Below are 17,100 nucleotides of genomic sequence, written 5' to 3'. Positions count from 1 at the left end.
ATCACAGCCTCCGTACGTCCGGGGAGGAGGCACCACCCCTCCTAAGGTCAGGAACAGGTCCCCTCCTCCCCGAATCTGCAGTTTTTGTTAACATATTGCAGTCACCGGAGGCTCCGGTGCCGCGATTCCGCCATGACGGAAAGATCCGTCCTTGGTCGTTAAGGCCCAGGGCACAAGGACGGATCTTTCCGTCCATGGTCGTGAAGGGGTTAAAAAAAAAAAAACATTCTGTGTTGCTGAATTGTGTAAAAGTAAGAGCTATCAAAATATAAAATAGATGATGAATCTGCACAGCATAACGAGAAAAAAAATGAAAGTGCCACAAATACATCTACCCCAAAATGGTATCAGTAAACACATCAGTTCAGGGCGCAAAAAAACATTGAAAATGGAAAGCATTACAGCACTCAGAAAAAAAAAATTCTAAAAATGTCCCCAAAATGTTTCACCATTTAAATATAAAAAACTATGCATGTTTGGTATTTGCATAAACGTACTTATCTGGAGAATCATATTGCTAGACCAGTTTCATATAAAGAGAACATAAATAGAAAACTCAAAACTGAGTCTGGAGATACACAGATCAAAGTCATACATGACGTATTTGGGGATAAAGATAGGGAGGAGACCAGATCAACTCTATTCACTTAACTACAACCCCTTGATAGGTAAAATATTGGGGGAACTACAAAGGTGGCACCACTTACCAATATCTATTCAGGATAGATGCCACCTGGTCAAAATGGTTAGCTTTGCCAGACTCCTATATCCCTTGCAAACTCTACCGCTGATTTTAAAACATTTGGACATAAAGAGACTAAAGAAGGCCTTTACACATTTTATATAGACAGGTAAAAGACCCAGAATCGCACTAGAAAAACTGATGTTATTGAGACGTGAAGGAGGGGATCATTTCCCAAATATACGGGTTTATAATATTGCCTCTTCATATAGGCATGTAGTGGACTGTATACACGACACTAGTTGCTACTCAAACAATCTAGAATGGCAGTTTATACACGACACTAGTTGCTACTCAAACAATCTAGAATGGCAGTTAGCTGCCCCTTGGGATCTGATAGCTCTTACCCACACTAAACAAGCCAAATTCCCACAGATAGTAAACTCTTCCTTTTTACTAAGGGACACCATAATATGTTGGAAAGTAGTGAGAAAAGCTTTTCAGCTCCCCTTTCTAATTTCTAAACATATGCCAATATTTGGTCACACCGAATTCCCCCAGGGAGCTGAAATTAAGAGGGTCATTGACCAGACTGGTGATCAACTTAGGACAGCAGGGTCCATTATGTGCCAGGAGTAAAAATGGTGGATGTCTTCTCAAGAAATTGTGGACAAAGTCAAGATAAATAGTAAGCATTTAATGCAGGTCCTGCAGCTTCGGTCTTTTTGTCAGTCCAGACTCAGACAGCTGGAGAAGGAATCTGCCTCTCATGCCTTAGATCATGGGTCCCCAATTCCAGTCCTCAAGGGCCGCCAACAGTGCAGGTTTTCAGGATTTCCTTAGTATTGCACAAGTGATAATTTAATCACCTGCACAGTTGATGATTCCAACACCCATGCAATGCTAAGGAAATCCTGAAAACATGCACTGTTGGCGGCCCTCGAGGACTGGAGTTGGGGAACCCTGCCTTAGATGAAAGCATTGGCCCGTGCACCCAAATGGCGAGTATCATCTGACTGTACAGCACCATTAGACACAATTTTTTTAAATTAAAACAGAGCAAAATGTTTAGAACATGGGAGAGGTGGAGATAGCTGAGACAATACTACAAGGGTGGGAACGGGTGAGAAAATCCATCTTGTGAGAGGTGGAGAGAGACTTATTTCAAGCTCATACACACAGCGCTGTCTGGCTTTAACATCCCGCCTTCCCATATCTGCCCTGGTCAGACTACGGCGTGTCCACAGTGTGGGGTGCCCTTTACCAAGCTATGGCACGGGGTGTGGGAATGCACCAAAGTAACAACATACTGAAAGAAAGTAAGGGACCAGATTCAAGCATGTTGGGGAATTAAACTTCCACAAACGCCACAGGCTCTGCTCTTTCACCAACTGCGCCCCCTGAATCTGAATCTTACGGTATGTTAGACAAAGTAAAGATTCCTCGAAACATTCACACATTTTTAGTGGTGGCTCTTCGGGCTTTGTTTAGTGAGTGGCTTAAACCGAACACCCCATCAATGGGAGCGATAACATCGCAAATGAAACATTTATTGGCACTAGAACTGATAGAAGCAGAAAGGAGCAAAGAGAAATCAGCAGGAAAAGTTTTTCCCCTGTGGAAAAAGTTAATTGGGTTTCATTACAGTCCTCAGGAAATCCTGAAAACAATTAGCCCTTTCCACCATACAGAATGGTAAGAATGGTATTGCCTGGAAGAACTGGCAGAGACACTGGGAGTCTTAGGGTACTTTGCACACTACGACATCGAAAGCCGATGGTAGCAATTCCGAGCGTGATAGTCCCCGCCCCCGTCGCAGCTGCGATATCTTGTGATAGCTGCCATAGCCAACATTATCGCTACGGCAGCTTCACATGCACTTACCTGCCCTGCAACATCGCTCTGGCCGGCAAACCACCTCCTTCCTAAGGGGGCGGGTCGTGCGGCATCACAGCGATGTCACACGGCAGGCGGCCAATAGAAGCAGGGGGGCAGAGATGAGCCCACCTACTTCCTTCCTCATTGCAGCCGGGACACAGGTAAGGCGATTTTCCTCTCTCCTGCGGCTTCACACAGCGATGTGTGCTGCCGCAGGAACGAGGAACAACATCGTAACATCGATCCTTCCGAAATTATGGAAATGACCGACTCTACACCGATCATACGATTTCGACGCTTTTGCGCTCGTTAATCGTAGTAAAAAGGATTCACATACTCCGATGTTGACAGCGACGCCGGATGTGCGTCTCTTTCGATTTGACCCCACCGACATCGCACATGCGATGTCGTAGTGTGAAAAGTACCCCTTAGGTCCATCATTAGACACCATAGCAGGAACATAATTGTGGAAGGGATAACACTCACATTCCCATTCTTTGCTTGTGATACTATCTTTTCTTTTTTTCTTTCTTTGCAAGGTTTGTGGATGGATTGACGAACAAATCAATCTCATGTATGCTGATGTTTACTATTTGACCATGAAATTGCTTTATTTTCTGTTATGTTTAAAAATTTGAATAAAAAAACAAACAAAAAAACGAATTGTTAAATTGCACTTTTTTTTTACAAATTCAACGCACTTGGTAAAGGTTTTCCACTTAGTGTATGACAATAAAATGAATGATATCAAAAGTACAACTCATCTCACAAAAAAGAAGCCATTATATAACTATACGGACGGAAAAATAAAAAAGTTAGGGGTTAAATATCAACTTTTCTGATTTGTCTCTTTTTTTATTATTCTTGGTGACAATTCGCTTACCTGCTGAAGCTTAAACTCACTCAGTATATGATGTTCAGATGTAAAACTATTCGGGTCTTCCAATACAGGACTACCAGGGGGAGAAACTGTAGAAGAAAGACCTTTATCTTGCAGAATGTCTTGTAAATAATTTACCTAGAATATACAAAAAAAAATCCATGAAAGCTACATACTCTTTTTCTTGTAAAATGTTTTCAAAAAGTAATGTTTTGTAGTTTAAGTGAAATGGTTCCATCATTCTCATTCTCTGAAAGCTTCTTTCTACAGCAGCTTCACTGTCAGTATTACTGTTATATCTTAAATATCACGAATCTCATAGATTAATTAATTCAATATCCTTCACATAAGAGCCCGGAACATAATTTTACAGAGACAGTGACTGGATGTTTTTAATTCAAGCTGAGAATCTCCTCCAATTGTCCCTGCTCAACTAATTCTTGTTTTTTTCTGTGCCCTTCCATTCCACAGTTATGCCCACCCCCCAGTGATATAGAGTGCCCAAGATGCAATTTTTCACTTAAACCAAGTTGGCTTATACCACAGAACTTGCTATTTCAACAGTCACTTTTAGGAGAGGTAGATGTATTTGGGATCATGTATTTCATAGTTACTACACCCCTCTTAGACCAACACGAACAGGGCTTGACCATAGGGTAGCGGGTACCTTTAAATGTGGATCCTGTCATTTTTTGTCACTACATTAATCAATCTAAAACTTTTTCCACTGTGGCCACAGGGAGGGTCTGTCTACAGAAATAGAGATTTTGCAAATTACTAAACATCCGAAGTTGTAGATCTTTGTACTTGCACCTGCCCCATGAATTATGTAGGGAAAAAAAAAACCTGCTATGGGTTAGGATTTGAGAACATATTGGGGATATAAATCATGAGAGTTCACTATGTGGTACTGTGTCGCCCAGGGAATGGGGTACTCAGTCCCGGGCAGAATATACCGTTAGGGATGTCACTTTGTTGGCCATTGCCCAGTTCCGTGCCCTGGGCCCCTTTTCTAAGGGGAGTATTTACAGAAGAGATAAGAGTTAATGTTCAGGTGACGCCACCTGCGGGTTGCGATTATGGTTGTGGAACCGCCGCTGCTTAGGTGGGTACTCCCAGGGCTGGTGGTAGTGACAGCTGTGATGGTAGGCTCTGCACAGGTAGGGCTGAGCCTGGGAGATGTACGGTGCAATATTAAGGGAGACCAGTCCGTGGATTGTATTTAACAGTCTTTACTCACTGTGGACCCTGGATGGCTGGTTCCGGTCCCTGTATTGCCAGTGCCAGATAGTGACTCACTTGCTCTGTCGCCGGCACTCTCAGTGTAGTTGAGACCCCGAAGCTTGAAACTTTGGTGGTCCCCCGGCTGTGATACAGCGGTCTGTCCGTTCGGCCGGCAGTGTGGACCCTGTGGGGAGGTATGTGTCCGAACCCCGTGTGGAGACACGGGGGTCAGTGGGTGCTCTCGTCCGCTGGCCTGGCCACCTTTAGAAAGACAGCATGACCAACTGAACACCCGACCTCCTTAACTGTGGGCGGAACACTACTCAGACAACACAGGGTGAGGGAATCACAATATTAGGACTTTATTGGATCCCCAAACAATTAACGGCATATGGCACATAGCCAGCAAAACCACAGAATATAATCGGCAACAGTTTCTCACCCTTCTTCTGGCTCACCAGGGATTTAGAATGTCCATGCCTCAGAGCTTCCAGGGCTACTTACTCCAAACCAGCAGCACCCCGCTTTCGGCGGGCGCTCACCAAGAATGGAATAACGCCAGATTTAGGAAGCTGGCTGAGGTCCGCAATGTCTGTAGTTCGGTGACTGTATTGTACCAAGCTGGATTCCTTCCTTAGGTAGTCCTTGATATCTCAGCCGAATCCTTGCATTCGATGCTGAAGTCCATGTAGTGTTATAATCCAGGTTCAGCTATGGCTTGCTAATCGGATCCACAGGTCCTAGATTGGTATCATGTAGCAAGACTCTACCCGGGCAATGGACAGTCCTCCTTCTTATAGCCCTGAGCTCCCCATTCAGACTATTGGGGTCTTCACGATTGGTGGATAAGACTGGGCTCTTATTGGCTAGATCTCAAGCCGCATATAAAATATCTCTATTAGTAATGGTCTCTGACAGTAACAAGGGAGACAGCCCAGCCACATCGCATCCAACAATACAATAGAGGTTCACACAATTGATTTGTCTGGGTATCTGATCCTGTCTGGTCAAGGTAATTACACAAGTCAACAAGAACTTTAACACTAGACTCAATGAAACAAAACAATGAGGGCTTATCTCCCGTTTATGAACAAAATATCTTCATGTCCGGCTGAATGTTAAGAAACTTTAACTTAACCCTTGCTAGGCACTGACAAAGTCCATGTCGTCACACCCCGATCCTCGCTTTACTGCTGATGCCCCCAGATCTGTAGGTCAGTGAGGCCCATGGAGAGCCCTCACCATGCAGGTAATTGCCAGGCCATATGAAACTGACGCCTGACCTACGTGCCTAGGTTCCAGTGGTGCTCCCTCAAACCGTCCCTGGGGTCTTGACTCCTGCCCAGAGGTCCTTAGGTGCCCCTATGCTGATAACCTGACTCCCGTGCCCCCGGGTCACCATTACATGGACCCAGCTAGAGGCACGTCTGCTCTCCTCACTACATTCTGACAGACTGCTCTCTATTCTGCCTGTCCCCTCCCACCAGGCTGGCTAGTTAATGGGTTCGCTCTGCCCACTGGTTGGCCCTCCCATTATCTGACTAACCCTTTGAACCCTAGTGTGAGTGGCAACTGAGATTTTTAGGTGTGTGTTGCTGTTGCTGGCACAGATGTTACAGGTCCCAGGGGGTAGGTCCTGCATCCCTGAGAGGATGCAGTTCCCTGTAGTGCCCTGAGTCTCTCAGGGGCATTACAGTACCAAAGCATCAAGGTGATACTAAAGCAATTTCATTTACGGTAATCAAAATGATACCCCAATCAGTCAGGTTGGGAGACTGGGATAAAAATATCACTCAGAGAAAGACAATGTGGATTTTTTTGGTTAGAATCTAAGAGTTCAGGTGACTTCATGAGCAACTTAGTATGCCTCCAAAGGCTGCCCCATATATACTATATGTATGGTCAGGGGCGTAACGACCGCGGTCGTAGCGGTCGCTACTGCGACCGGGCCCGGGCAGGTTTGGGGCCTGAGGCCGGCGCCTGCCGTTCAGAGAAACAGCCAGCTCCTCTCAGATGTTACTTTACTTTCAAACAGTAGCGCAGCTACCGGGGGAGGGGGGGCCCGTGCTCAGAGGACGCAAAACCGGAGCTGCGCTACTGTTAACTATATCAGCGCATACAGCGCGCCGATGTAGTTAACCTCTGCGGTAGTGCTGGGAAATATGATTTCCCTGCACTGCTGCATGAGCGCACGCGCAGGACATCAGAGTCCCAGAGTGATGACGTCACTGCAAAGCGCTGGGACTTTGATATCTTGCGCACGCAATAAGACTGCCCTGATCCGTCGGCGCTGGGGCCACCAGGAAAACCCTGAAGCAGGTGAGTTTATTTGTTCAATGCAGCATGGGGGGCATATATAGTGCCTACAAGTAGTATTCAACCCCCTGCAGATTTAGCAGGTTTGATAAGATGCAAATAAGTTAGAGCCTGCAAACTTCAAACAAGAGCAGGATTTATTAACAGATGCATAAATCTTACAAACCAACAAGTTATGTTGCTCAGTTAAATTTTAATAAATTTTCAACATAAAAGTGTGGGTCAATTATTATTCAACCCCTAGGTTTAATATTTTGTGGAATAACCCTTGTTTGCAATTACAGCTAATAATCGTCTTTTATAAAACCTGATCAGGCCGGCACAGGTCTCTGGAGTTATCTTGGCCCACTCCTCCATGCAGATCTTCTCCAAGTTATCTCGGTTCTTTGGGTGTCTCATGTGGACTTTAATCTTGAGCTCCTTCCACAAGTTTTCAATTGGGTTAAGGTCAGGAGACTGACTAGGCCACTGCAACACCTTGATTTTTTCCCTCTTGAACCAGGCCTTGGTTTTCTTGGCTGTGTGCTTTGGGTCGTTGTCTTGTTGGAAGATGAAATGCAGACCCATCTTAAGATCCTTGGTGGAGGAGCGGAGGTTCTTGGCCAAAATCTCCAGGTAGGCCGTGCTATCCATCTTCCCATGGATGCGGACCAGATGGCCAGGCCCCTTGGCTGAGAAACAGCCCCACAGCATGATGCTGCCACCACCATGCTTGACTGTAGTGATGGTATTCTTGGGGTCGTATGCAATGCCATCCAGTCTCCAAACGTCACGTGTGTGGTTAGCACCAAAGATCTCGATCTTGGTCTGATCAGACCAGAGAACTTTGAACCAGTCTGTCTCAGAGTCCTCCAAGGGATCATGAGCAAACTGTAGACGAGCCTTGACATGACGCTTTGAAAGTAAAGGTACCTTACGGGCTCATCTGGAACGGAGACCATTGTGGTGGAGTACGTTACTTATGGTATTGACTGAAACTAATGTCCCCACTGCCATGAGATCTTCCCGGAGCTCCTTCCTTGTTGTCCTTGGGTTAGCCTTGACTCTTCGGCCAAGCCTGGCCTTGGCACGGGTGGAAACTTTCAAAGGCTGTCCAGGCCGTGGAAGGCTAACAGTAGTTCCATAAGCCTTCCACTTCTGGATGATGCTCCCAACAGTGAAGACAGGTAGGCCCAACTCCTTGGAAAGGGTTTTGCACCCCTTGCCAGCCTTGTGACCCTCCACGATCTTGTCTCTGATGGCCTTGGAATGCTCCTTTGTCTTTCCCATGTTGACCAAGTATGAGTGCTGTTCACAAGTTTGGGGAGGGTGTTAATTAGTCAGAAAAGGCTGGAAAAAGAGATAATTAATCCAAACATGTGAAGCTCATTGTTCTTTGTGCCTGAAATACTTCTTAATACTTTAGGGGAACCAGACAGAATTCTGGTGGTTTGAGGGGTTGGATAATAAATGACCCTCTGAATAAAACTTTTCACAATTTAAAAAAAAAAAAAAAAAAAAAGAAATAACATTCTTTTTTGCTGCAGTGCATTTCACACTTCCAGGCTGATCTACAGTCCAAATGTCACAATGCCAAGTTAATTCCGAATGTGTAAACCTGCTAAATCTGCAGGGGGTTGAATACTACTTGTAGGCACGGTATAGATAGATATATATAGCAGCGTACGGGCCAGCCTGGGGGACATATATAATATATATATATATATATATATATATATATATAATCCCAGCCGTGTATGTATGTATCATATATATATATAGATACACACAGTGCATACACACACACACACACACACACTAGGCTGGGATAAATAAATACATTATATATATATATATATATATATGTATTTATTTATCCCAGCCTAGTGTGTGTGTGTGTGTGTGTGTGTGTGTGTGTATGCACTGTGTGTATCTATATATATATTATATATATATATATACCGTATATATATATATATATATATATATATATATATATATATATATATATATATTAGGATAGGCCCACACCCTGGGTCAAATATATGTCACAATAGGGCCCAGTCTGGGATACAAATATATATATATATATATATATATATATATATATAGTCTTCCAGACTGGGCCCTGTTGTGACATATATTTGACCCCCAGGGTGTGGGCCTATCCTGGTGTGCATATATATATATATATATATATATATATATATATATATTTATTTATTTATTTATCCCAGCCTAGTGTGTGTGTATGCACTGGATGTATATGTGTGTATATATATATATATATATATATGTGACTTAGAACTCTACTGACCATCGTACGGAGGGGGGCCCAGGTCTAAATTTCGCACCGATGCCCATTGCACTCTAGTTACGCCACTGTGTATGGAGGAGTCTGGAGTCTGGAGTTGTAGCTCCCAGGCTGATAGTGAAGCGTGCCCCGAAAGGGCAGGGACAGGCTGGTAGTGAGGAAGGGGCCAGAGGTAGCCAGAGCAGGGTAGTGGCCCGCCGGTACCTAGGGTGACCCGGATCACTGCAGGGGAGTGGATTCCCCGTTCCCGGCTGAGGAGAAGGAGGAAGAGAGTGGAGAGAGAGGCACCTGGCTGCAGGGAAAGAACAGGAGCTGCTGCACCGTGTGTGGGACACTAACACCCCCGTACCGAAGGCTGCGGACACCAACAATTCCTAGTTTACCAGTGACTCTGTGTGAAATACTTGTGAGTACGCCCGCGCCCTCGGGCACCGCACCGCCGCACTGCGCCCTGCTCCCTGCTTATCCCCGAACGGGCCCCGGGACCACCAAACCCCTACCCACGGAGGGGAAACAACATCCTAGCTGCTCCATACCATCGCTCCCGGGATCCCCGTCCAGAGCAGCGGTGGTGTCACAACCTCACCACAACCGTGGGTGGCGTCACGGACAATCTCCCTTATCAATCCCCTTTTTACTGTGGAGCCTGGGATCACAGACCGGGTCACGCCACCGTGATATCCACAGTGACCTCGTGGCCCGGATCTGAGTACCCCCTGGTCCCCGGGCGACACATTTGGCATCACGAACAGGATCGAACCCATCCAGTTACCTGGAGGAAGTGCGCCTTGTTCTGGACTGTCAGCGGTGATCCGCTGCAAAAATTTTGAAAGTCGCCATCTTTGCCGCCATTTTGGGCGCGAAAATCTCCCGCCCAGCGCCTTATTCCCCAAGCGGGGGGCGCGAAAAAGAGGCTCCGCCCCCTGAGAACGCGGGCGGAAGTGAAGCTCCGGAGGACCGGAAGCGAAAGAAAAACTTTAAAAGTTGCCAGAAGGACTGCTCCCGATTACCAAGGGGGAGCAGGAGGAAGGAACTGCAGTTCATGTGACCAGGACTGTAAAGGCAGGGACGCCAGGACTTTGCCTAATTCCGTTCCTGGACAAGCAGTAGCCGCAACCCCGATGACATCTCACCCGGCTCCGGCAGTCCGCCCAGCCGCCACGGTGATGACGTCGGCTCCGGCAGTCCGCCCGGCCGCAACGGAGGTGGCACCCGATTAGAAGTCTGCCCCAGATGTGGCGCCAGCCGCTCCCAGGTACCCCGTCACGGCTGTGGAGCAGCCGGAGTGCACCTGTAGAGAGGGGGAGCAGGCCAGTGAGAGATGGAGCCCTCGGCAGTTAGCAAGGTCGGTTGTAGCCGGCGCCGAGGGCATCCAAGTGGGCCTGGCTTCTGAGCAGGAGGCAGAGTACGGAACCCGTGCCCCGTACTGGGAGTGGCGGCAGCGGCAGTGGTAGCGGAGCATGGACGGCTACCTATAAGTTTAAAGTTGACTGTTTTATGGACTGTCACCCCTGTTCAGCGTCCTCAAGTTCAGGAGGAGGCCATCTGCACAGCAGGTGGGGGCGGCAGAACAGTTTAGAGTTAAGAAAACGTACCTCCCGATGTGGGAAGATGTATGATTGTAATGTGTTTATTTTTCCTGTTTCCAGTTTTAATAAATGTTGGTGCCCAGACAGCCCGAGGACGGGCTGTGTTTTACCAGGGGGGGGTGTGACGCCCTGGCAAAGCCAGGTTGTCACAAAAAGAGTTAATACTCCTTGGTAACCTGATCCCACACCAGTGCAGCAGGACAAACCACATCCCCCAGTGTAAGAGAAAAACAGAGCAGAGGGGAGGGGCTGGGCAGAGTGTGTGGAGAGACAGACGGAAGAGGAGTCTGGAGTTGTAGCTCCCAGGCTGATAGTGAAGCGTGCTCCGAAAGGGCCGGGACAGGCTGGTAGTGAGGAAGGGGCCAGAGGTAGCCGGAGCAGGGTAGTGGCCCGCCGGTACCTAGGGTGACCAGGATCACTGCAGGGGAGTGGATTCCCCATTCCCGGCTGAGGAGAAGGAGGAAGAGAGTGGAGAGAGAGGCACCTGGCTGCAGGGAAAGAACAGGATCTGCTGCACCGTGTGTGGGACACTAACACCCCCGTACCGAAGGCTGCGGACACCGACAATTCCTAGTTTACCAGTGACTCTGTGTGAAATGTGAGTACGCCCGCGCCCTCGGGCACCGCACCGCAGCACTGCGCCCTGCTCCCTGCTTATCCCCGAACGGGCCCCGGGACCACCAAACCCCCTACCCACGGAGGGGAAACAACATCCTAGCTGCTCCATACCATCGCTCCCGGGATCCCCGTCCAGAGCAGCGGTGGTGTCACAACCTCACCACAACCGTGGGTGGCGTCACGGACAATCTCCCTTATCAATGGCCTTTTTACTGTGGAGCCTGGGATCACAGACCGGGTCACGCCACCGTGATATCCACAGAAGTGACCTCGTGGCCCGGATCTGAGTACTCCTTGGTCCCCGGGCGACACACCGTGCACGCCCAGTGTGGTTTGCAAATTCCTTCTGTTGCCATCAAAATTCATGATGGTGCCTGTTCACACACAGCCACCGCCCCCTGTTCCACAGGCATCATTATTTAAGCACCACCTGCCTAAGCCTGTTCCACCCTCATCCATGTTTGCTGGTCTGGCACTGTGAGGGCCAGTTCTGACATTGTGCTGGTGTGTGTGGTTCTGCCACACATACTGGCATCTGGGCTGCCTTTATTTGCAGTTGTCAGTCCTTGCAGCATGGGAGCGGTTCAGACATGTCTTGGGTAAGTGGTGTTCTTATATGGTCCTGCTCATTATATGAGACCGTATGGTACGATGATAATAATTTATAACAATGTAGGTGTCGCGGGCGGGGAGGAGGGTGTCAGCACACCGCGCTCACCCCTTCTGCTCGGGTCCGGCAGTTGCTCCTGGTGGCTCGAGCTGCGGGCCGGATCCCGGGGTGTCTCGAGCGACACTCCTCGCCCGTGAGTGAAAAGGGGGTGTTTGTTGGGATTATAGTTCGTGACGCCACCCACGGTTGTGGTGATGGCACCACCGCTGCTCAGTGTGGGGGTCCCGGGGATGGTGATGGGAGCAGCCAGGTGTTGTGTTGCCCCTCCGTGGGTAGGGGTTGGTGATCCCGGGGCCCGGTGAAGAGATGCAAGGTGTAGGGCCTGGAGGGCGCAGGGACGCGGGGGCAGCGCTGTGCCTTGCGGCACTATGGTACTCACTCAGCCTGACACGGACACAGTTTGTACGGTAAACCAACGGCTGGTAGGACGGTCCCACAGACGGCTGCACCTGCACTCCCGATAGGTGACGGTGACTTCTCTCTTCCTTGCACCTGTGTGGTCTGGTGGTACCGGTGGATTCCCTCCGGTTACCCGCTCCCCGACTGCAATCTGGGCCGGAGGAGCTCTACACTTTGCCCACAGGCGCTGGCCCTGGGGAAACTGGTGCCTTGGCGGTGGCGGTGTCTCCCCGTTAATGGTCGGGCTGTTGCCGTCAATCGGGACTTTGTTGTTGGGGGATCTGCGTCCCCGTCACTGACGGATTCGGCAAATTGGGCGACTCCTAGCCTTGCCGGGGTCCGAGAGGCCCCTGCCCTGGTGCTGACTGTCCTTCGGAACACTGCTCCAGACCACCGGGCACACAGCCAACGGGGTCCTTCCAGGAACTTCCGAACTGTCCCACTCCGGACAGTCACCGCCGTCGCTGACCTTGCTGTTCTAGCCCTACACACAGCTGGGCTCTCAGGCTTCTCCTTCTCTCTGCTCTGTCACCACTTCTTGCTTTCCTCCTTTTCCACTTTCCTTTCCTTCACTTTCACTTCTGGTTGTTTCCTCTAGCCCTTCACTGGACTTCACTCTTCCCCTGCCCGGGGCTAACTGCCTGGTTTACTTCCTGCCTCCAGAGTCCTGAGCTCCTTGGTGGGCGGAGCCAACCGCCTGGCCCACCCCCTGGTGTGCATCACAGACTCCTGGAGGGAGGCAACAAGGATTTCTGGTTAGCAGGTGTGCCTACCTGGAGTGTGGGGTGTAGTGGTGTTGTTATCTGTGTCCCCTGGCTTGCCCAGGGCGACACATTCCCCCTTAGCAAAATGCAGACCGTCCGCGGGCTGCCGTCCTACACCGGTTTTATTTTTCTGTAAAAGGGGATAACAAGGGTTAAACATAACATTAGCATAACATTTTTAATCAACTCTTCCCAAGACGGGAGGCACATTTTCTTTCAACGTTGCAACGGTGTACGGTCACGGTTTCCGCTCTCTCCCACCCAAGCAACCTGGCCCTGATGCTGCCCCTAAAACCCAGGCAGCACCCCTTGACCCACAGTCCAGCACAAGTCACCCGAGCGGGATCTGTCCTTGCCCTCCAGAGGGTGGCCACCGGTTCCTTTGGTGGCTGGGCCCTGGCCTGCTCTGCTCAGGGCCCTCCCTCCAACCTGCCTCTCCGGAGGCGGCATTGCGGAACCGGTAACGGTACCCAACATATTTACAAGCCACTAACGTTTGTGGTTGCCCTGCAGAGTTCACGGGCTTGTCCATGGATAGTTCCCATGCATTTTAAACGGTCCCCACGGGGACAACGGTGCCGGCTCCTGCCGGTGGCAAATCACTGCAGCAAATCAGGTAACAAACTCGGGTAATCATCTTTCATCATTGCAGAATTTTCAAAAACTTTCAAACAAATAACTCAGTGGTGGTCCCAACGGGGGACGGTGCAACGGGCATCCGCTGCCCTACTGGGTGTTTTCGTCCTCCTCACCCGGCTCGGGGCGGAAGGACACGGCCACCAGCCCCTCCAGTGCATGGCAAGCACGGCGCGGAAGGGCCGCCCGATACCCGTTGCCTCCGGTTCGGGGAATATAAGTGGCCTCCATGCCGGTCAGGGCAACGACCTCCTCCTCTTCTTCCGACACAGGCGCAGTGTCAGGCCCGGAGTCGCTATCTTCTGCCCCTGCCGCAGTCACAGAGGGAGGCACACCCGATGGGCCAGGTGCGGTGCAGCACGCGAGTGCGTAGGACGGAGGTAACACAGGAGCCAGGGGCAGGCCGGGCCCCTCAGCCGCAGCGACCGGTCCCTCGGGGACACAGGGGCGTGGGTCATTCTCCAGCTCCTCCATCACAGCCTCCACTCCATACACTCGGGCCACAGCAACTAGCGCTTCCACCTCCGCGGCCCACTGCTCCATCAACCCGTCAATCTGACTCCGATAGTGGCGGCAGATCCCCGCCGCCCGGGCCCTTAGCCATGCCGCTGTTCCGGACACCGGCTCGGTAGTCTCTGCCGGACTAGGTGTAGCGGACATTTTCCATTAGGGTCAACGGACCGGGGGAGTCCCAATGTGTTTGTTGCGACGCCACACTTACATGCGTCCAGCCGCCATCTCGTCCCCCTTAGCTCTTTCCGGCCCCTCCTCTCTCGGGGCGGGGTTTTGGCCTTCGCGCTTCTACTGCTCGAGAAGACGCTCGAGCGGGAACTTTTCGCGCCAAAGATGGCGGCTTCTGAAATTTTTCTGCCGGATATCTCCGGCGGTCACAAGGCGCACCTCTACCTGACGGCAGAGCGGTAAGATCCTGTTCGTGACGCCAAGTTGTCGCGGGCGGGGAGGAGGGTGTCAGCACACCGCGCTCACCCCTTCTGCTCGGGTCCGGCAGTTGCTCCTGGTGGCTCGAGCTGCGGGCCGGATCCCGGGGTGTCTCGAGCGACACTCCTCGCCCGTGAGTGAAAAGGGGGTGTTTGTTGGGATTATAGTTCGTGACGCCACCCACGGTTGTGGTGATGGCACCACCGCTGCTCAGTGTGGGGGTCCCGGGGATGGTGATGGGAGCAGCCAGGTGTTGTGTTGCCCCTCCGTGGGTAGGGGTTGGTGATCCCGGGGCCCGGTGAAGAGATGCAAGGTGTAGGGCCTGGAGGGCGCAGGGACGCGGGGGCAGCGCTGTGCCTTGCGGCACTATGGTACTCACTCAGCCTGACACGGATACAGTTTGTACGGTAAACCAACGGCTGGTAGGACGGTCCCACAGACGGCTGCACCTGCACTCCCGATAGGTGACGGTGACTTCTCTCTTCCTTGCACTTGTGTGGTCTGGTGGTACCGGTGGATTCCCTCCGGTTACCCGCTCCCCGACTGCAATCTGGGCCGGAGGAGCTCTACACTTTGCCCGCAGGCGCTGGCCCTGGGGAAACTGGTGCCTTGGCGGTGGCGGTGTCTCCCCGTTAATGGTCGGGCTGTTGCCGTCAATCGGGACTTTGTTGTTGGGGGATCTGCGTCCCCGTCACTGACGGATTCGGCAAATTGGGCGACTCCTAGCCTTGCCGGGGTCCGAGAGGCCCCTGCCCTGGTGCTGACTGTCCTTCGGAACACTGCTCCAGACCACCGGGCACACAGCCAACGGGGTCCTTCCAGGAACTTCCGAACTGTCCCACTCCGGACAGTCACCGCCGTCGCTGACCTTGCTGTTCTAGCCCTACACACAGCTGGGCTCTCAGGCTTCTCCTTCTCTCTGCTCTGTCACCACTTCTTGCTTTCCTCCTTTTCCACTTTCCTTTCCTTCACTTTCACTTCTGGTTGTTTCCTCTAGCCCTTCACTGGACTTCACTCTTCCCCTGCCTGGGGCTAACTGCCTGGTTTACTTCCTGCCTCCAGAGTCCTGAGCTCCTTGGTGGGCGGAGCCAACCGCCTGGCCCACCCCCTGGTGTGCATCACAGACTCCTGGAGGGAGGCAACAAGGATTTCTGGTTAGCAGGTGTGCCTACCTGGAGTGTGGGGTGTAGTGGTGTTGTTATCTGTGTCCCCTGGCTTGCCCAGGGCGACACATAGGGACCCCTCCTATAGAGATTTGCCGTGACGGGGCAGGGGGGGCTCAAATCATTGATCAATCATTTGTAAAAAAAATCTCATTGAATTGTTACAGTAGGAATGAATTTTTGAATATTACACTTTTTATTTTTTCATTGTTGCATGCCACTCATAAGTAGTGCTGGCTCCCCTCCTCTTTGTGTATATACATTGAGTACTCCTCCCATTTCATTTACTCCACTTTATTATATTAGTAGCTGTTGAGCCCATTTAGGGATTTTATGCAGTCATTAGGTAGGCTCCCTACTAGTGGAACATGTGTGCCTGTCCCTTTCTGAGCGGCTATGGCAATGCTGGAGCACCTTGTGCTCTAGCACTAATAGCCACTTCTGGTATATTACCTAGGTGGAACGCATTTACTCTTTAGTGGGGATCTGACGTCACTTCCAGTGAAATGATATGCTCGTTCTGAGCGCCTGCATCGATGAAACACATCGTGTGTTCAGCGCGATGAGCCACTCCCTGAGATGATAAGGGAATTTCCCAGCTACAAAAAGGCATGCCCACTGTAGAACACATGCAGTGTTCCTTTGTGCAAGTGGTCTGGCAGGTAGAAAACTCACTGTAAGGCTATGTTCACACAGTGCATCTTTTATTGCGATTTGATGCATTTTTGATGTCACAAAGATGCACCAAAATGCATGCATTTTCTTCCCCCAGCAAAGTCTATGAGATTCCTATTTTGCTGTCCACACTGTGCATCTTTTTTAGTCTGCATCTTGGCAGCATTTTTGAAGATGCACCAAAGATGCAGCAGGTCAATTCTTTTTGCTTTTTCCAGCATTTTTGAGCCCTTCCAGTTAATAGGTTTGACTTAAAAAAAACGCATTGGGCAAAATGAGGTAAAAAACGCATGCGTTTTATGCATTTTTGCAGCAGGTGCGTTTTTGTGCGTTTTTTGGGGCCAAAAACTGCATCTTTGTGGTTAGAAAAGATG

General features: G+C 50.3%; 1 protein-coding gene across 2 annotated transcripts in view; it reads right to left on the bottom strand.

Moving 5' to 3' along the window:
- The window catches only part of USHBP1 (USH1 protein network component harmonin binding protein 1), a 226,944-nt gene that overhangs the window by 122,326 nt on the left and 87,518 nt on the right, over nucleotides 1-17,100 (bottom strand). For both annotated transcript variants that reach the window (XM_075338208.1, XM_075338214.1), the window contains one exon: nucleotides 3,444-3,578. In XM_075338208.1, coding sequence (XP_075194323.1) covers nucleotides 3,444-3,578 — 135 coding nt within the window. The remainder of the gene's footprint in view (nucleotides 1-3,443; nucleotides 3,579-17,100) is intronic.

Source organism: Anomaloglossus baeobatrachus, chromosome 1, assembly GCF_048569485.1.
Source record: "Anomaloglossus baeobatrachus isolate aAnoBae1 chromosome 1, aAnoBae1.hap1, whole genome shotgun sequence".
Taxonomy (NCBI): domain Eukaryota; kingdom Metazoa; phylum Chordata; class Amphibia; order Anura; family Aromobatidae; genus Anomaloglossus; species Anomaloglossus baeobatrachus.
Note: the sequence above shows the minus strand (reverse complement) of the source record. Positions and strands in the feature narration are given on the sequence as shown.